The sequence below is a fragment of the Megascapheus bottae genome, chromosome 21 (assembly GCF_031878675.1).
Source record: "Megascapheus bottae isolate mThoBot1 chromosome 21, mThoBot2.hap1, whole genome shotgun sequence".
Taxonomy (NCBI): Eukaryota; Metazoa; Chordata; class Mammalia; order Rodentia; family Geomyidae; genus Megascapheus; species Megascapheus bottae.
Genome location: NC_143529.1, coordinates 29452900 through 29473858, shown reverse-complemented (window position 1 = coordinate 29473858; position 20959 = coordinate 29452900). Strand labels below are relative to the sequence as shown.

At 38.9% G+C, this 20959-nt stretch overlaps 1 protein-coding gene across 3 annotated transcripts in view; it reads left to right on the top strand.

The window, feature by feature from the left end:
* Positions 1-20959, top strand: part of Dock10 (dedicator of cytokinesis 10) — a 199647-nt gene that overhangs the window by 160678 nt on the left and 18010 nt on the right. For all 3 annotated transcript variants that reach the window (XM_090354914.1, XM_090354915.1, XM_090354916.1), the window contains exons 38-50: positions 89-136; positions 904-1005; positions 3029-3153; positions 4516-4628; positions 8438-8575; positions 9202-9384; positions 9884-9994; positions 10950-11165; positions 14543-14600; positions 15226-15324; positions 17321-17427; positions 18791-18913; positions 19049-19162. In XM_090354914.1, the coding sequence (XP_090211040.1) occupies positions 89-136; positions 904-1005; positions 3029-3153; positions 4516-4628; positions 8438-8575; positions 9202-9384; positions 9884-9994; positions 10950-11165; positions 14543-14600; positions 15226-15324; positions 17321-17427; positions 18791-18913; positions 19049-19162 (1537 nt within the window). The remainder of the gene's footprint in view (positions 1-88; positions 137-903; positions 1006-3028; positions 3154-4515; positions 4629-8437; positions 8576-9201; positions 9385-9883; positions 9995-10949; positions 11166-14542; positions 14601-15225; positions 15325-17320; positions 17428-18790; positions 18914-19048; positions 19163-20959) is intronic.

The following is a 20959-nucleotide window of genomic DNA, read 5'->3' as shown; positions in this document are numbered from 1 at the left end:
ATTTTTTATTTCAATATACTGGGATAAACAGTTATGTTTTTAAAAGAAATGTGAATAACTAGAACACAATGTTTTCTTTCCTTTCTAGTGTTTGTCTTCAAAATTTCAGATACCTAGGAAAACGCAACATAATAAGGTATTGTTTTATATTCTAAAAAATTAACATGGTCTTTTTAAAAACACTATAAAAGACAGGCACTAGTGGGCTATGCTTACAATTTTAGCTACTCAGCAAATCATGGTCTGAAGAATTGAGATTCAAAATCAAGTAAGTCAGAAAGTCAGAGAGTCTCTATATCCAGTCAATCAGCAAAATGCCAGACTGGAGGTGTAGCTCATGTGGTGGAAACTAACCAAGCAAGTCCGAGGCACTGAGCTTAAAGCATTATGACATATACAAATGGGTCAGAAATATCTACTACAAGTAACAGTATGTAATGAGGATTGTTAGGTTATTATCTATGTGAGACATACAGATAGAAGTTGGAAGGTTGCCCAGTATTCACAGAATTTTCATGCTCAATAGAGTCTTGAGTGTGCATAGAATAAAAGCAGCAAAACATACTTTTTAAAGAAGGAATTGCATTTCATGTGTTTTCTGAACTATGACACATGGTTAGTTATACAACTGTGACTAGGAAAATTCCTACTTAAGAAAATATTTCCTATACAATAAAAACAAAAATTAATGTGAAATAATATGCTGTCATTTTCCCACAAAGACAAGAAGGTTCATAGCACCCCAACCTTTTATTTCCAGAAGAAACTGAAATTTGACTTCTCACTAAATCATAGCCTATGAAATATTTCATCCTTCAGGAATCCATTTGCCAGTTGACAATGTCGTTTTAGCTATAAATGATAAATGCTGAGTTATGACTACAGCTTCAGTTTTCCTTGCAGGAAAATTGCTGCTGCATTTAAATTTGTGCAGTCAACCCAGAATAATGGGACTCTGAAAGGATCCAATCCTTCCTGTCAGACATCAGGTCTCTTGTCACAATGGTAAGGGATATTTCTTGGTATTAAATTGTGTGTGTGTGTGTGTGTGTGTGTGTGTGTGTGTGTGTGTGTGTGTAGTGTGTATTCAGGTATAGTATATATGAGATGTGAAGAGTGGACATGCACATTTCTCCTCTCTCCTCCTCCTCCCCATTGCCTTCCTCCCTGTCTCCCCCTCTTTGTCTATTTCTCTTTCCTCTCTCTCGCTCTCCTTCCCCTTCTCTTTCTTTCTCTTTCCTTTTCTCTTTCTTTCTCCCTGTTTCATATACACATTAAAATTGCAAGTAGCTTCTGAACAGACCTAAGATTTAGATACTTCACTAGTTCCCCCACTAGCTTATAAAACCCAAAATCCAGGAATTGTGTATTATTTCTATGTATGTAGAGCACAATGCCTTGCATAGAAGAAACAGTAGTAAGTATTTTGATTTAACGGAAGCTGAAAGGTACACATAAATGCTTCTCCTAATACTTAGTAATCTCCTAGCAACAAACCAAAATTTGAGCTCATGTCTCTATATTCTTTTCAGTAATTATCGTATTTTCTGAATAACCTAGAAGTTAAATTTGTTTCTTCCAGGACCAAAAGTAATGGGGAAATTCTCTGCAACGTTCCTAGCCATTAGGCCTGCATCCATCCTTCACTAGCCCATTCTCTGGGAAACATTGGCCCTGGAGTTTTCACTCTAAGCTCTCCTGGGACTAATAAATAAGAATTGTTTGCTCAGATTTTCCCCAGTTTGATTTATTCTTCCCATTATAATCGTATACAATACAAATCGTCTAGGCTCAAGAAAAATATCCACATGGCAGACAGTCAATAAATTACAGGATAAATTTTACCCCCATCCATGGTGAACCCTTTGACGTTGCACTCTAATGAGGAAGTAATATTTTTTTAATCAGGTGGGTGTTTTAATCAGGTGGGACAGTTTAAAAATCTGCTTTTCATGTGTGAGAGTAATAGCCATCCACCTACAGTCACTGTAGGCCCAATATTTGGTGGACTCCATTACAGGCTCCTCTAAAATGGCTGGAGGCATCTTTTCCCTGCAGTCCCCCACCTCCTAGAAATCTGATTTTTTCCTCCATGAGTTCAAGCTGACAAAAATTCAGAAACTTGGAGAAGTAAAAAAGAGTTCCCAAAATCAGTCCCAAAAACCAGAAGTGGTATTGCTTGTAGTTTAAGAAACAGCACAAACTTGCTGGGCTACTGAAAGCTAAAGTCAGATTTCCTAGGCCTCTCCAGATGCTTTGATGTAAGCAGAACAAAAGAGCCTTAAATAACCTGACAGAAAGAAAACTGTCGCCTCTTTTTCAGATTTGATTTTTGAGAGCAGCAGCAGCAGCTGTATGCCAGCACATACACTCAAAATCACAAGGCTGTGCTTGATGGAGTAGCACCCAAGAATTCCTTATTCCATAAAGACATGGGCTGATTTTCCATCATGAAGCATGGAAGGAAGGCATTGTGGGCCATTATCCATATCCTTGGAGATAGTCAGTTAGGGGGACAGAGGATACCCTAATCCCTACCTTTGTCACAAGATCACACATCCACCCCCTTGGGCTTGGTCCCAAAGATGATAATTTCCATGCAATTTCCATGCAATTTCCAAGACAAGTCAGAGGGACACAAGGTTGTTGTAAGCCAGATTTTGCATTTCACCTTTTTAAAAACAATTTGAATGTCCACCAATTGCCTTTCTGATAGGCCAATAGCTAAGCACTCAACATCAATGAAATACTGTGATTCATTTTATAATAATGACTTGTGAACAGATTTAATTTGAATGACTGCTTCTGTTACTACCCTTCTGAATGTTACTATACTAGCATTAGATAGTATTAAGTAAATTTCTCCAAGTATTTGAAAATATCTTTCATTGTATTACCTTTAGTTAATATTTTTAATTAAAAGGTCTGTGAAATTCTTTTGTATTTGATTCAACCTATAATATTTGCATGAATGGTTGATCCAAGTATCTTCAAATAACATTAACCTTAATTTTCCTTTTATTTTCAGGATGCATACCACATCGGGTCATGAAGGGCACAAACAGCACAGATCACAAACTTTACCTATAATCCGAGGCAAAAATGCACTTTCCAACCCCAAACTCTTACAGATGTTAGACAATACAATGACCAGTAAGTAAACCAAACATAGCAAGAACATGATGGTTACTTATGGTTCTCTAGGTATGGGCAGGATATAAAATTATAATGTATCATTAATAGAAGGAAGGCAGCCCTGGTGCTTCAGGCCTGTAATCCTAGTTACTCAGGGCACTGGGATCTGAGCATCCTCATTCAATGCCAGCCCAGGCACTAAAGAACAAGAGACTCTTACCTCCAATTACCCACTAGAAAATGAGAAGTGGGGTTGTGGCTCCAGGGGTAGGGTGGTAATCTTAAGCTGAAGAGCTCAGGAACAGAGAGCCCAGGCCCAGAGTTCAAGCCTCATGACCCACAAAAAAAAAAAAGAAGGGCTGGGAGTCAGTGGTAGAGTGCTTGCTAAGCATGCACAAAGATCTGGGTTCGATTCCTCAGTACCACATACATAGAAAAAAGTAGGAAGTGGTGCTGAGGCTCAAGTGGTAGAGCTCTAGCCTTGAGAAAACCCAAGGACAAAGCTCAGACCCTGAGCCCACGCCCTGGACTGGCAAAAAAAAAAGAAAAAAGAAAAAGAAAAATAGAAGGTATATGGGAGCAGAAAAGACATTGTTTTAAAGTTTGTTGCAGCCCTGGAAATGTTTCTTGAAAAGGACACAATCTCCAGGGATAATTAGGGGAAATGTAGAGCCCTCATAAGGAAAGAAGGGGGAAAGGAAAAGCTGTCCATGCAATGAACTCAGTAGATCTCTTGAAAGAAGTGAGTTGGTACTGTGAGGGAGTACAGGCCTGACTCTGATTCAACCAAGTTACCATCACTCATTCTGGGAGAAAAGAATGATTCCATATCCCAGAATCAGAAAGTCTGGCATTGAATCCAGAGATGTTCACATTCCAGCTTGTCAATGGGGAAGAAACAGAACCTTTCACTATGTAGCTTGTCAATGTCAGCAACCATACATATGTGGCCCCAACTGCTTGTTAAAAGCTATGAGCCCTAATAGATAAATGTGTGGTGTGCCTTTCTGAAGGGAGAGCTTGTATAGACCATCCACTGAAATGGTACATTGGCCTGTACACCTAGAAGCATAAACCTTTAAATAGCCTGAATACAGCAGAAATATAACTCTGTGAATAGCTGAATTAATGAAAAAGAGCCATAATATAATGGAAGTGCTGCGGGTCGCTGACATACACAAAGTAGCTACCTGCTGAATACTTTGGTATTTTTTGTCATTCTGCCGACAAGGAAATTAAACAAATAAAAGCATTTTGTTTTAATAAATGATTAATCAAACTATCAGTACACATAGAATATATTGTAATAGGCTAAAATCATGTATAAGGTGCCAGAAAATCACTTGGCATCTACATCTTGTTTTATTCTTTATTTAATAGGCAACTCCAATGAAATTGACATTGTGCACCACGTAGACACCGAGGCCAATATTGCCACTGAAGTTTGCCTTACAATCCTAGACCTGCTCGCCCTCTTCACTCAGGTCCAGCAGGTGAGTATGAGCTGCACCTTTTCTGGGAAATGACGGGATCAGACCATGAGATCAAGCTTTGAAATCCAAGCATATGTTTAAGATGATTTATGAAATCAATCAGCCTTAAATAGATGAATTCACGTGTGTAGGGGAAACAATTTGAAGATGAAATTTCAGATTTTACTATAAGTTGACTAATACTTGTTTAATGACATCAAAGAATATTTTTCCTGCTGTGCGCTGCCTGCTAGACTTGTAAGACTGTCTACCCAGGAGGCTGAGATCTGAGGATTGAATTTCAAAGCTAGCCCAGGAAAGTCTGTGAGAGGCTTATCTCTATTAACTAACAAAAAAGGATAAAAGTAGAGAATGGCCCAAACGATAAGAGTGAAATCTTGAGCAAAAACTCAAATAGAGTACCCAAGCCCTGACTTCAAGCCCCAAAACTGATACAAAGAAAAATCAAATTTACTAACTTTGAGCAATTTTATAGGCTTATTTGTATGTACATACCTTTGAAGAAGTGATTTCATTACCTACCTGTTAAAATAACTACTATTGAAGACTGAAGAGAAACCAAAATTCTCAAAATGGGAATCCAAAATGGTAGACAATTTTGGAAACAATAATGAAATTTCTTAGGAAGTTGATCATATACATGTCATTCCTGTGCTCAATACTGACCCACGAGAAAGGAAAGCACATGTCCACCGAAAGACTTGTACACATATTTGCATAGCAGGTTCATATTTAGCAGAAAAATACTGGAAACAACCTAAATATACATTGACATACATGGATTAAAATTGTGACACATTCATATGATAGAATACTACTCAGTAAAAAGAAATAAACTGCTGATACAACCAACTAAAAAGAGAGTCTATACTTCATCATTCCCTTTCTATGAGATTTTTTATTGTAATTAATAGAAGAGTTGCATTATATTCGCCAGATAGAAAGTACATTTCTTAACAATCATTGCTACCCCTTCTCATGTTTTTGTCCCCATTTCCTTCCCCTATCCTCTCCCCTCATCTTTTTTTCGCCCTTCCCTATCCTATTTCAAAAAAACAAATAACCATATATAAAATATATCAGGTATCTATAAGATTTTTTTCATGTTTTTATTGTAATTAATAGAAGGATTACATTATATTCACCAGATAGAAGGTGCATTGCTTCACAAACATTGATACCCTTTTTCATGTCTTGGTCCCCATTTCCCTCTCCCCCATCCCTACCCCTAGTCTTGTTTTCCCCCTTCCCTATCCTATTTCAAATAATCCAGTATAACAGATGAAAAGGTAAAATACTGTAACCATATGAGATAACCAAGGTACAGCAAAAGACAACAATCACTCATTATATGGCTCTTGTTTCTATATCCTGGATGTCCTTTCATTTAGCGTCATACTATATGGCCTTATGTATCTAGGTTTTGTTCTATTGTAAATCTCTGCTAGGAGAGCCCAAGGTTTCTATTGATTATGACAAATGAGGGAAACCATTGAGCCTATGTTCCTTTGAGTCTGGCTTGCTTCACTTAATATGATTTTTTCTAAGTCTTTCCATTTTCTTACAAATGGGGCGATGCCATTCTTTCTGACAGCAGCATAGAATTCCATTGTGTATAAATACCACATCTTGTTGATCCACTCATCAACTGAGGGACATCTGGTTTGGTTCCATATCTTTGCTATGGTGAATAGTGCTGCAATGAACATTGTTGTGCTAGTGGGCTTAGTATGTCCTTATTTCTAGATGATTGGGTAAATGCCAAGGAGTGGAATTTCTGGGTCATAGGAGAGCACTATATTTAGTCTTTTGAGGCACTGCCATACTGCTTTCCATAGTGGTTGAATGAGCTTACACTCCCACCACAGTATAGTAGTGATCCCTCCTGGCCACATCCCCTCCAGCATCTGTTGTTATTAGATTTCTTGATCATGGCCATTCTAACAGGAGTGAGGTGGAATCTTAGAGTTGTTTTGATTTGCATTGCTTTTATGGCCAGAGATGTCGAGCATTTCTTCATGTATCTACAGGCCATTCTTATTTCTTCTTCAGAGAAGACTCTCTTTTTTCATATATTTTTATTGTAATTACTAGAAGGGTTACATGATATTTGCCAGATAGAGAGTGCATTAATTCACATACATTGATACCCTTCCACCTGTCTTGGTCCCCATTTCCCTCCCCCCACCCCCACCCCTCATCTTGTTTTCCCCCCTTCCCTATCCAATTTCAAATAACCAAATACAGATATATCCGATAAATCAGATAACGAAGTGCAGAGAAGACTCTCTTTAAGTCTTGGTCCATCTTTTAATCAGATGCTCGTTTCCTTGGAGATTAGTTTTAGAGTGATTCACTTTTTTGAGCTGTTGATATATTTTAGATATGAGGCCTTTGTCCATTGTATGGTTAGTGAAGATCTTCTCCCACTCTGTACTCTTTCTACTTAATTTGCTAGCTATGTCCTTTGTCATACAGAAGCTCTGCAGTTTAATGCAGTCCCACTTATCCAGATTTTCTTTGATTTGTTGTGTTTCTGGGTCCTTATTAAGAAAGTTTTGACCTGTGCCAAGGAGACCTAGTGTATCTCCTACTCCTTCTTGTAAAGTTTTCAGTGTATCTGCTTTCACCTTGAGGTCTTTGATCCATTTGGAGTTAATCCTGGTGCATAGTGACAAAGAAGGACCCAACTTTAGTTTTCTGCAGATGCTTAACCAGTTCTGCCAGCGCCACTTGTTTGAAGAAGATGTCTTTCTTCCATTCTATTTTTTTTTTTGCTCACTTATCAAGGATTAGGTGGCCATAGGTCTGTGGTTTAATATCTGGGTCCTCAGTTCTATTCCATTGGTCTTCAAGCCTGTTCTTGTGCCAGTACCAAGCTGTTTTGTTCACTATAGCTCTGTAATAGAGTCTAACGTTTGGTATTGAAATTCCTCCTGTACTGTTCTTTCTGATAAGAAGTGTTTTTGCTATACGGGGTCTTTTATTATTCCATGTGAAATTTTGGATTGCCTCTTCTATTTCTTTAAAGAATGACATTGGGATATTGATGGGTATTGCGTTGAATTTGTAGATAGCCCTTGGCAAGATTGCCATTTTCATGATGTTAATTCTTCCAATCCAGGAGCATGGGATGTTTTTCCATTTCCTCAGTTCTGCTTTAATTTTCTTTTTCAGGGTTTTAAAGTTTTCACCAAAAAATATCCTTACCTTCTTAGTTAAGTTAATTCCTAGGTACTTTATTTTCTTTGAGGCTATTGCAAAGAGTTGCTTTCCTGATTGTTGCCTGTTCCTCTCACTGTTGGCATATAGGAAGGCAGTTGATTTTTGAGGATTAATTTTATACCATGCTACTTTGCCAAAGATTCGAATCAGCTCAAGTAACTTGGGAGTGGAGTCTATAAGGTTCTTTAAATACAGAATCATATCATCTGCAAAGATGTAAAGTTTCACTTCCTCTTTCCCTATTTGAATCCCCTTTATGCTTGCTTCTTGCCTTATTGCACTGGCTAGGAATTCTAATACTATGTTAAAGAGGAGTGGAGAGAGTGGGCATCCTTGTCTCATTCCTGATTTTAGAGGGAATGGCTTTAGCTCTTCACCATTAAGTATAATGCTAGCTGTGGGTTTGTCATACACAGCCTTTATTATACTGAGAAATGTTCCATGGATTACTAGTTTCTCCAGAGCTTTTAGCATAAAGGGGTGTTTCTATGATATTTTTTACAAATGAAAACTAGAAAGAAAATTTTGGAGGAAATATAAGTATTATTTCACTTGTTCTAAATAACACAAATGCTGATTTCCAGAGACAACTCCAACAATCTGACTGTCAAAATTCGCTTATGAAAAGGGTCTTCGATACCTACATGCTCTTTTTCCAAGTCAGCCAGTCAGCTGCTGCACTGAAGCACGTGTTTGCCTCTTTGAGACTATTTGTATGCAAGGTAAGGAACCACCTGTTCCAATGAAAATGCAGTTAAAAATGATAGTCACCATTTAGCAGTGGTTGCATCTCTCAATTAAGCAATAAACTAGGTCTGACTGGGTGGCAAGGGGTTGGTGTGGGGAGGGGTTGTGCTTTTGGTTTTAGTAGATGTTCCTTAGTGTCAAAATGAATTGACTTTCTGACTCTGTAGATACCAAAAAGTAAGAAACTTAGAATCTGATCACCAGTTCTCAGCTTTTGTAGTGTGAAATTTAGATAAAAATTTGTACTTTCAGATCTACTCACATCAAGCTTAAGGTTCTACATTGTTGTATGCATATCTGCCACCTTTGAAGACAAACTGTAAATAACACTTTTAATGATGACAGATGAATAGTGAACATCCCAAAGCCCTCGCTTAGCAATTTTTGTATCATCATCGTTAATGATAAAAGGTATAGTTGCAAGGTAGAGAACAATTGTTTCTAGGAAGGAAAAAGAATACTAAATCTACACTTTAACTTTTTAAAGTACATCTTCCTCCCTTGCAAGTGGAGAAATGTGTAATTTTTAGAAACAGTAACTTTGTGCTAAACAGAGCAAAATGAGGAAACATTCACCCTACTCATGCCTACATTTCTCCAGTTTCCTTCAGCTTTCTTCCAAGGCCCTGCTGACCTCTGTGGATCTTTCTGCTATGAAGTCCTAAAGTGCTGTAACCACAGGTCACGCTCAACTCAGACCGAAGCTTCAGCCCTTTTGTATTTCTTCATGAGGAAGAATTTTGAATTTAACAAACAGAAGTCAATTGTCAGGTCCCATTTACAAGTAAGTACTACCAAGGTTCATTCATGCTAGCGTTGAAACTGCTGGTCTAGTTCAGCAGTGATTAAAGCGTCGGGTTCACCAGGCAACCAGATACCAGCTCCTCTACCAGACTCCTCACACTCACTGCCCAATTACAGGAGCCTATGGCTGGGCACAGATAATCAGAGAGCACCATATCTGCACTTGTAATTTCTTTCCTTCTTCCAGGAAATAAAAATCTCACAGAACAGACAATTCAAGCCAAATATGCCTAGCCCTAGGGGTTCAGGTTCCACCATGTTCCAAAAGCACACATCACTTTCTCCACGTTGGCCAGATGTTTACAGATGAGGTGATCCCTGAATTGCATGGCCTCATAGGGACCTAGTGGGTTAAGAGGCCACCCCCTTGGCTCTCCATGGAGGAATTGATGGCACATCAATGAAACCCAGTGAATTTCTTTGGAAATATTATTTGTCCCTGTTGTTTTAAGAAGTTCATTTCTGGTTTTCTTTTTCAGCTCATCAAAGCAGTAAGCCAATTAATAGCTGATGCTGGGATTGGAGGCTCCCGATTTCAACATTCCCTAGCAATTACCAATAATTTTGCCAATGGAGACAAGCAGATGAAAGTAAGAAAGGCTTTGTGTTCGCTCTAAAGAATCAGGAAAAACTGAAGTGGATTCTTCCTGTGAGATCAAGAAAAATGTGAAAATGTTTGTTCTTACTGAGATTTGAAGCACTCAGACTAGATTTGCTTATTGACGTTCATACTCAGAGGATTCTCACTTTGATCAGATATCCTTCAAGTAAAATTTTCCAAGAATGTAGTTGAGTCATATCTAAGCAAATTTACCAGAAATATCCAGGATTATATTGACTTGCTCATTCTTTCTCATTCTTCTCTTTCTTTTAGCAATTTCTGAAGACATTCCCTTTTTAGGTATCATATTTGCCAATCTAGAAGTAGAGCAGACCTTCTATCATCACTGAGATTAAAACAATGCTTTCAGATCCCCTCCCTGTAGTATCTCCCTCTGTTCATCAAATCAGCTTTCCTTTTTTATTTACTTTCATTTCTTCATGGGGTTACTCCAAGGAATTATGAAGATGCTGAGAATATCTAAACAGTTACGTGTTAAGAATAAATGTGCATTAAATTTTGGTAAAAAAAATCCCATTAAATAATACCAATGGAAGTCTCAGGACTCAGTTCCTTTGATCAACCTATATAACATATGCCCATCGCAAGCCAATCGTTAAGGATCAAGAAATGAATGTATATAACTGGTCCATTAGCTATATGCTACTTGAGATTCCCATGAATGAAGTCAGTCCTGAAATCTGATGAAGTGGAGTCAGGGAGCGAAGGAGTCCAAGGTCAGTGAGGCTGCTATTACTAGAGAAGGTAGGCTTGATGACAGAACAAGAGCAGCTACTGTGATTCTTAACACCAGACATGTTTACATGATCATAATCATATGTTTACATCTGTGAACAATATGTAGGGCACAGTAAATTGATTCCTCTAACAGTGACCAAATGAAGTGGAAATCCATAATGACCCAAGTCTTCTCTTTCCCAAAGAACAGCAATTTCCCAGCAGAGGTGAAAGACCTCACTAAACGCATAAGAACTGTTTTGATGGCCACGGCTCAGATGAAAGAGCATGAGAAGGACCCCGAGATGCTTGTCGATCTCCAATACAGCCTGGCAAACTCTTATGCAAGCACCCCTGAACTGCGGAGGACCTGGCTGGAAAGCATGGCCAAAATTCATGCACGTAATGGAGACCTATCAGAGGTGACTGACAAAGGCCTTCCCATTCAGCACTTCTATTGCCCTCTTGGTCGGGAGGATGAGATTTTCACCTGGAATATGAATGCCTTTTCTAACTAATATAGAGATGACCCTCTAGATCATATCCTGTAAGTTTGCATAACCTTGATGTCTGACTCCAATTAAATGACAAAATAAGAAGCAGACCCAGTGCAGGCAAGAGCACTTATATTAATGCAACTCAGAGATAAATGCTAGAAATAACAGCTAGCCCATCACTGGTGGCCCACGCTTGTAATCCTAGCTACGTAGAAGCCTAATGCTGAGGATCATGTTTAGAAGCCATCCCAGATAGGAAAGTCCTTGAGACTTGTATCTCCAATTAATTACCAAAAAGCTACAAGTGGAGCTGTGGTTCAAGAAGAAGGGTACCATACTTGAGTGGCAAAGCTAAATAACAGCACACGAGCCCTGAGTTCAAGCCCCAGACCCACCACTACCACACTCCAAATAAAAAAAACAAAAAGGTAAAGCAGTTAGTGGCAAGGGTTATGTAATGTTCCCTACTTTCATATTTCTTCCCTGTAATTCTGAAATTGAGTGAGGAAGCTTGCTACATGAATAAGCTAAGCTCGGGAACAGATGATCGCAAGGTTTAATTGGAGAAATTAACATACTTCATTGCCATATAAGAAGAACCCACTAAGTGAAGACTGAACATCAGTAGCTAAATTTTCTATGTCAGTTTTAACACTGGGTAGAAGTATAGGCATCCATTAATAGCACCAGAGGCTTCTGGAGTCCACATGGGGCAATTCTGCCCATTGTTCTTTGTGGAGCCAGGTCCCCTTTCAGTAGGAGAGTAGGGACTCTAGGATAGTGTTAAAATTTGAAGCTCTTCTGATCATCAAGGATACTAAACAAAAACGGGAAGCCTGACTGGGTCAGCAATTGGGAGAGGGCAAGAATCCTCCAAAAACCTCTAAAGTTACTTGAAACAGTCAATGAGTCACCTCTTAAAAATGTGTTTAGCAAAGTTCAAGGCTTTGGAGTAGATATTAGTGAAAAGTAAAGTAGCACTGATAGAATATGGTGTGGGAAACAAGCAACTATTACACCAGTTCACACAACTTAACAAGTGCTGACCTGTGGGGAAACCATTTTACCTTTTTTGTTTTTCATCTCTAAATCATTGTACAAAAGGGTTCCAGTTCAACTGGTCAGTTGATAAATACAGTACATTTTGGTCATTCCTTCCATCATTCCCCCCATCTTCTCATCGACCCATCCGTTCAGCTTTCATAGTTGCATTTTCACAAATGTCCATTGAAAATAATAACTGTGCTGTCCAACCCATTGTCTCTTTATTCATCAATCCCTCCTCTTCACCTCACTACTACCTGACGCCTCCAGTTCCAGCTCCAGGGTAGTCATTTTTTATACTCTAAGTTAATTGTTCAAAGGAATTACACCATCGGCATTCTGCTCTGTATGTACCTTATTTGGAGTTGATTGTGTACTATGCATATGAACCTGTATATATGTATATATAGTTAGTTAGCTAGTTAGTAAGTTAGAAATTAGGTGCAATGTCCACATCTGAGAGAAAACTTGCAAGACAACCAATTTTTTCTGTGTTCAACCAGAGGTGTACTTTATTTATTATTATAATTAATAGAAGGGTTAGTTATATTCGCCAGATACAGAGTGCATTACTTCACACACATTCTCATGTTTTTGTCCCCGTTTCCCTTCCCCTCATCTTGTTTTCCCCCTTACCTTTCCTATTTCAAATAAACATATATACAATATACCAGATAACAAGGTAAGATACTGTAACAATATGAGAATAACCAAGAGACAGCAAAAAAGATGAGAAATAATATAATATATTAAGTACAACAACCACACCTTATATAGCTCTTGTTTCCATATCCAGGAGGTCCTTTCATTTACCCTCAGCATATATGGCCTTGTGAATCTAGGTTTTGAGCTATTGTAATCCTCTGCTAGGAGAGTCCAAGGTTTGTACTAATTATTACAAATGAGGTAAACCATTGAGCCCATGTTCCTTTAGAAGGCAACCATTTTTAAAAGTGTGTTAATTTCTCCAATTAAAATTTTCAATCATCTGTTCCTGGGTTGGTTCCATATCTTTGCTATGGTAAATAGTGCTGCAATGAACATTGTTGTGCTAGTGAATTTAGTATGTTCTTATTTCTGGACAATTGGGTAAACACCAAGGAGTGGAATTGCTGGGTCATAGGGGAACGCTATGTTTAGCCTTTTGAGGAACCAACATACTGCTTTCCATAGTGGTTGAATGAGTTTGCACTCCCACCAACAGTGTAGTAGTGATCCCTCCCGGCCACATCCCCTCCAGCATCTGTTGTTATTAGATTTCTTGATCATGGCCATTCTAACAGGAGTGAGGTGGAATCTCAGAGTTGTTTTGATTTGCATTGCTTTTATGGCCAAAGATGTCAAACATTTCTTCATGTGTCTATAGGCCATTCTTTTTTCTTCTTCAGAGAAGACTCTCTTTAAGTCTTTGGCCCATCTTTTAATGGGATGGTTGTTTCTTTGGAGATTAGTTTTGGAGTGATTCAATTTTTTGAGCTGTTGATATATTTTAGAGATGAGGCCTTTGTCCGTTGTATGGTTAGTGAAGACCTACTCCCACTCTGTAGGCTTTCTAGTTAATTTGCTATCTATATCCTTTGCCATACAGAACCTCTGCAGTTTAATGCAGTCCCACTTATCCAAACTTTCACTGATTTGTTGTGTTTCTGGGTCCTTATTAAGAAAGTTTCATCCTGTGCCAAGGAGACCTAGTGTGTCTCCTCTTCCTTCTTGTAAATTTTTTAAGTGTATCTGCTTTTACCTCGAGGTCTTTGATCCATTTGGAGTTAATCCTGGTGCAGAGTGACAAAGAAGGATCCAACTTTAGTTTTCTGCAGGTGCTTAACCAGTTCTGCCAGCACCACTTGTTGAAGAGGCTGTCTTTCTTCCATTCTATTTTGTTGACTTCCTTATTAAAGATTAGGCGGCCATAGGTCTGTGGTTTAATATCTGGGTCCTCAGTTCTATTCCATTGGTCTTCAGGCCTGTTCTTGTGCCAGTACCAAGCTGTTTTGTTCACTATAGCTCTGTAATAAAGTCTTAACTTTGGTATTGAAATTCCTCCTGTGCTGTTCTTTCTGCTAAGAATTGTTTTTGCTATACTGGGTCTTTTATTATTCCATCTCATTCTGTTCTTGATGGTGGATTTTTTTTAATTCAATTACTTTATATCTTGCATTCTGTCATTACAAAGAATTATTTTAAATAACATATTCTTCCTTTTGGAAGATTAGTTGTGACTACATAGAGTTTAGTCTCTGTTTTCTGTCTTATTTCAGGCTGCCATGTGCTACATCCATATAGCTGCCCTCATTGCTGAGTACCTGAAAAGAAAAGGTAAGCAGAACATGGGCTGGGGTGGAGGGGAATCCAGAAATCAATCTGATTAATTTGTTAATTAATATAAATTTATTTCTGATTAATTTATTAATTTTTCATTTCATTAATGTCAGTTATTTTTATTGAGTAACATTCCCTTTCACGGGTCTTTTCTTATAAGTGGGAAAAATGCTCTATAGTCCCAGCTACTCAAGAGGCAGAGCTCAGGAGAATTTCAATTCAAAGCGGGATAAGGTGGAAAGAAAAAGTGTATGAGACCTCCTCTCTCCACTAATTAAAGATAAGTAAAGCTGGGCATAGCAGCATGCACCTGTCATTGCACTAAATAGTAAGCATGCATCAGCGGATTACCGTCCCAGGACAGCCCAGACATACAGGAGAGACCCTACACAAAATAACAGAAGCAAAATGAGTTAGAGGCCTGGCTCAAGTTGTGGAGCACCTGTCTGTCCAAATCCTGTATTTAAACTTCATTACCACCCAGAAATATTTTAAATATCATACCATATGCATATTTGCTTTTTGTACATCCAAATGAGACTACCTCGGAGATTCATCATTTGTACTCTCATAAGCTTTTATTAACCAGAACATATCCTAACCTCATCTTACACTACCATAGGTTACTGGAAAATGGAAACGAGTGGCTCATCATCCCTGGTCCTGGAGGATACCCATCCCTGTGATAACCACTCATTACTAACAACCCCGTGTGGAGGAAGTGAGTGATCTGAGTGGGCTGCTTCACCCCTGGTGGAGAGGGGTCAGGCGACTGCTTACAGAGTGCCTCAACGAAACCTTAAGGATACTCTTAGAAGACAGACTAAAACTCCCGTTGCAAAGAGGGGGGGAAAAAGCCACTTGAACCTCCCATCCAATACTTAGAACCTGTGGACCTGTGAGAATTTCTTATCAAATAGAATGGCACTAATATTCAGGATTATGAGCTATGGCCATTATTTGGCTATCCATCTGTGTGTCAGGCTACTGTTGGGATTTTGGTATAAAATTGATGCATTGTCTAAAATTGCAAATGGAATCCAGGCCTCGGCGGCTTACCTGTAATCCTAGCTACTCAGAAAGCTAAGATCTGAGGACTGCATTTCAAAACCAGCCGAGGTGGCAAAGTCAATGAGAATCTTACCTCCATGTAACTACCTCAAAGCTGGCACTGGAGTTGTGGCTTAAGTGATAGAGAGTTTTGTGTAAAAAAAAGCTCAGGGACAGAATATAGGCCATGAATTTAAGCCCCAAGACAGGCACAAGAACATAAAAATAAAATTACAAAGGGAATCTATTTTAATTTTTAAGTATAATAAAACTGTTAAAAATAAGAGAAGTACAGGGGCCAGGAGCTTGACCTAGTAGTAGAGTGCTTGCCTAGCATGCATGAAGCCCTGGGTTCAATTCCTCAGTACCATATTTGCAAAAAAAGCCATAAGCGGTGCTGTGGCTAAAGTCGCAGAGCACTAGCCTTGAGGAAAAAAAACTGTTCAAGAACAGTGCCCAGGCCCTGAGTTCAAGCCCCAGGACTGGCTAAATAAATAAATAAACAAATAAGAGAATATGGGCTGAGGGTGGAGCTCAGTGATAGAGTGCTTGCTTAGCAGGTGTGGGGATCTGGGATTCATTCCCCAGCACAATACACACACACATACATGCATGCACAAACAATGACCAAATATCGACCTGTCACTGGAAGTTATGGTTGATTTGTGCTGGAGCCAATATTCAGATTTGTCACTGCAACCTGGGACCCTGTTTACTCACCCCTACCATTCACACCCTATCCATCTCCTCTGGGGGTACTGCCTGCTTTTAATTTTAATATCTAAGATAGATAGATTGATAGATGATAGATAGATAGATGATAGATAGATAGATAGATAGATAGATAGATAGATAGATAGATAGATAGATAGGAACAATTAAAGAAAGAAGGGAGGGTGGAAGGAAAGAAAGAAAGGAAAGAAATTGAATATATATTTGAAGCTAGGCACAGTGGCTCATGCTGGTAATCCTAGCTCCTCAGGAGTCTGAGATCTGAGAATCTAGGTTCAAAGCCAGCCAGTACCTGAGACCCTTATCACCAGTTAACCTCTAGAAAATGGGAAGTGTGACTTGGCTCAAGGGTGGGGTGGTAGCCTTGAGCTGAAGAGCTCAGGGACAATGCCCAGTCCCAAGGGTAGGGCAGCAGCCCTCTGCTGAAGAGATCCAGGACAGGGCCCAGACCAAGTTCAAGCCCCATGACCCACAAAAAAACTATCAGGTGTTTCATTTTGATGATAATCACAAAACTAATACCATTTGAGGTTTCTAGATATGGCAGAGGATGAAAAGCAGTGAGTCCTGATATAAACACTGACTACACCAAATGTTTGCTCAAATATTAATGTTCTAAATATTTTCAACATCACTTGAGATTCATATTCATGTCTCCAATTTAACAATTAAGGCAACAATCACTCAACGGTATGGTGTCAACCCACCAATCCTGTGATCTACCTATAATACTAGATTCTTCATAGAAAATATACTACCTCAAAATGATTCAAAATTATATAAGGAAGGATTGGGGGCTGGAAGAGAAAATTATTAGCATTCATACTCTAACCATCTTGTTGCATGTATATTATAGTTTACCACTTACAACATCATGAAGTGGTTTGTTATAATCCAAACAATAATAATATTTGACTTTGCTTGACCCATGCAAGGTATGTTCTCTATGGGATGGCCAGCTTTTGTGAGCATTACACCAAATATTAAAGAAGAAGGAGCAATGAAAGAGGATTCAGGAATGCAAGATACACCATACAATGAGGTAAGGCTAGATGATCTAATGTTTGATCATTAAGTAAAACAATATGCAATGTCCTTTTGTATTGTGTTTGTTCAGAAGTTAGATAAAGTCTCTCTATCTTATGACTTCATTAAAATGGAACTAAGACAAAAGTGAAGCCAAGATTAATAAATACCAGAAAGCAACAAATTCTAAATTAATCTTTATGTGCTCCTTAAAAACAATCCTTTTTACACCACTTGTATAATATTAATGTTAAAAATTATTTTATAAAATGTTTTTATTCCTTCAAAGAAGGGGTCCCATCTGGCCGATTAGATTAGATTCCTCAAAACTATAAATCAAGACCTCTTTTGCAGTTGTGATTATTTTATGGAAGTGTTTGCAAGTTGGATGAGTGGGCCTCATTTTGCACTGAATCTTGCTATTTAGTAGGGCTTAAAGGTGTAAAATGAGTAAAGAAGGTTCTTACATTAATAGCAACAGCACAGGGAAAAGCATGACAAACAGAAAGTATTCCAAGAATGAAGAGTCTGGTGTAGCCAGAGGCATGTTGGTAGAGCTCTAATCAATAAGCAAAAGATACAGGTACCAAGTTGGAGTCCCAGTCTCTGATCTTAAAAAAAAAAAAAAAGTACAAAGTCAGTATCAGATACTAATAAGGAGGTTTGGTACCTGAGAGTGGGGGCTCTGAATGCTAGGCTAGAGTCAGATAGCAGTGCACAGACTTGACCTTCCACTTCTAAAGATGGAGATCTCACAGTCAGATTGACATTCTAACAAGAAAGAGAACAGTAATTGGAAAGAGAACACGATTTGCTAAGAAACTATCTGTGTGGACTTGAGAAGAAAGCATAGAAAAAATAGAAAGAACTAGAACCATTGGAAGGCATTTCATAACTTTGAATTAGCACATCTACAGCTGGGTATCAGTGGCTCACACCTGTAATTTTAATCACACAGAAGTCAGTGAGCAGATGATCATTGTTCAAAGCCAGCCCAGGCAAGGAAGTCCATGAAACTCTCATCTCCAGATAACTGCAAAAAGTCAGAAGTAGAGGTGTGGCTCAAGTGGTAGAGTGCTAGCCTTGAGTAAAAAAGTGAGAGTGCAAAACCCAGGTCCCGAGTCTGAGCCCCAGTACTGGCACATATAAAAATTAAAATAAGTACTTACACATCTGAAGCAGTAATGTGGTGATGATTGGTCATGGAGAGGGCATATTATAAAATGCTGCTGTGATTCCTTGCTGGATTATAAATTCCAGCCACAGATAGGAAATTCCCCTAAGGAAACCGTTATTAATGTACTAGCTTAGAGCTCAAGCTTGAGCAATGAGCTACAGCTTGCGTCCTGGGAGAGCTCACATTGCCTGGTGCATTTCAGAACATCCTGGTGGAGCAGCTGTACATGTGTGTGGAGTTTCTGTGGAAGTCCGAGCGCTACGAACTCATCGCTGATGTCAACAAACCCATCATTGCTGTCTTCGAGAAGCAACGGGACTTCAAGGTATGCTTTCACCAGGCAGAGAATCTGATGAAAATATCCTCCTTTATGTTGGCCAACTATTAAGGGTTTTCAAATCGAGAAACTCCCTGTATGTCTGCATCTTTGTCATGAGAACCCTTTGGTTTATGGTTGCAGAAACTGTCAGATCTGTACTATGACATCCACCGGTCCTATCTAAAAGTGGCAGAAGTGGTGAACTCAGAGAAGCGGCTGTTTGGTCGCTACTATCGTGTGGCATTTTATGGGCAGGTAAGTTCACAAGAAGTAAGGGGACCGGTACCTTCCGTTGAGCCGTTGTCTTTTGTTCTTCAGAAGACCTCAAACTGCATGTGCCAGGGGATGAAGGGTGATGAATGGCTTAACATCCTTGTGTTTCTCTGCATGTGAGATTCTCCATGTTTGCCCACTGAAATGCACTAAATTGAGGTAGATGTGGGTCTGAGTGCCAGTGGACTCATACCTGCAATCTTAACTGCTAGGGAGATTGAGAGCCAAGAATCCCCCTTCAAAGGCAGCCTGGGTAGATAGGTAGAGAAGACTAAGAGACTCTTAGCTCCAAATAACCACCCACCAAAAAAATCCAGAAATACATGTATGACTCAAATGGTAGAGAAAATCTTTGAATAACATAGCTAAGCAAGAGCATAAAGCCTTAAGTTCAAGCCCCATTTACCAGTAAAGAGGGAAGGAAGGGAGAAGAGAGGGAATAAAGAAATCCATAACACTCGATATAAGCTTAGCCAAAAAAAATTATTTCTTACTTCTCAGAAGTATGAATACTTCTTTTTCTGTATTCCTGGTAGTTCACCATTTTAAACCAAACTTTGCAATCAGGCAGTTACTTTTTCCTACTTTCTATTTACCGCTGTTTCTATGCAGAACATTATGTGGAAATATTCTGTTTCCTATGTTTCAAGTCAATGTAATTTTTAAATTATCTTGCTCAGTTTACTGCATTAGCAGTGAACAAGAATGAAAATCTGCTAGCCATGGAAAGTGGCTTGTTGTATATCAATGATGGGTATCTTCTCGTAGCTGAGTTTGAGTTGGCATAAATACAGGAACCATCTTGTTTCTCTTCAGCAAGGCCTGTATTTCTGTAGAAAGGCTATTCTTCTGTGAATAATCCTGGATGATTCTCAGATCTGTCACTTTATTTTTCTCCTTCCTATTAAGTGCTATCACCAGAGTCTATCTTAGAATCTGAAAGCTACACCATAAGTCAAATCCACCATTATCAATTTAGATCACTTCCCACTTCACTCTTCTAAAAGACATAGATTACTCTGGTCCTCAAATGCAGCTTAAATACAAGCTTTTAAATATGGTAGCCAACTTAATCCCACCTGGATTTTTCCCACTTCACAGCAGCCTCAGAGTGAAGCACAGTGAGAAAGGTTGTGGTGTGAGAACAGTCCACAGGGCAAAGCTAAATTGCGCTATTTGGTGGGGGGAAGTGTGGGAAAGAATTTAAACTGTCTGTCGTGTGAGTGATCATTGAAGAAAGGAGAATTGTGTAGAAGGCTTCAGGAGAGGAGAGGAAGTCATAACTGGATCCGTGACCTTGGCAAAGCATTAGCAAGCAAGAAAAAAAGACAGAACATCTCATCAAAAGAGGCTTGTAGAAATTGGACCTCTAAAGGGAAAAACAAGGCTTCAAGGGAGAGTCAAGATGTGAGTTTAATGAGGAAGAATATGCCCACAACGGTTGAGGTGATCTTAATAAAAGAATAATGAACTCTCGTCACTCATGCTTTGGTCATGATAACCAGTGAGCTACCTCTTAAATGATCAGATATTAAACAGGGTAGAGACAAACCTCATTGCTTTCCAACTCGGTTTTAATGCAAATGTTTACTCTTTTTTTTTTTTGGTCTTGATTGTTCCAGGCTGTGGTAAGTTCACTCTCTCCTCTCTCCATTTGCATGCTCTAATAATCCTCACACCTCCCTCCATAAGGTTTTATTGAAACTTAACATTTTTTGTAGAGACCTTTACATTTGTTTTACAAGGTGAGATAATCCTGCTTCCATTCCTTTTGGAGCC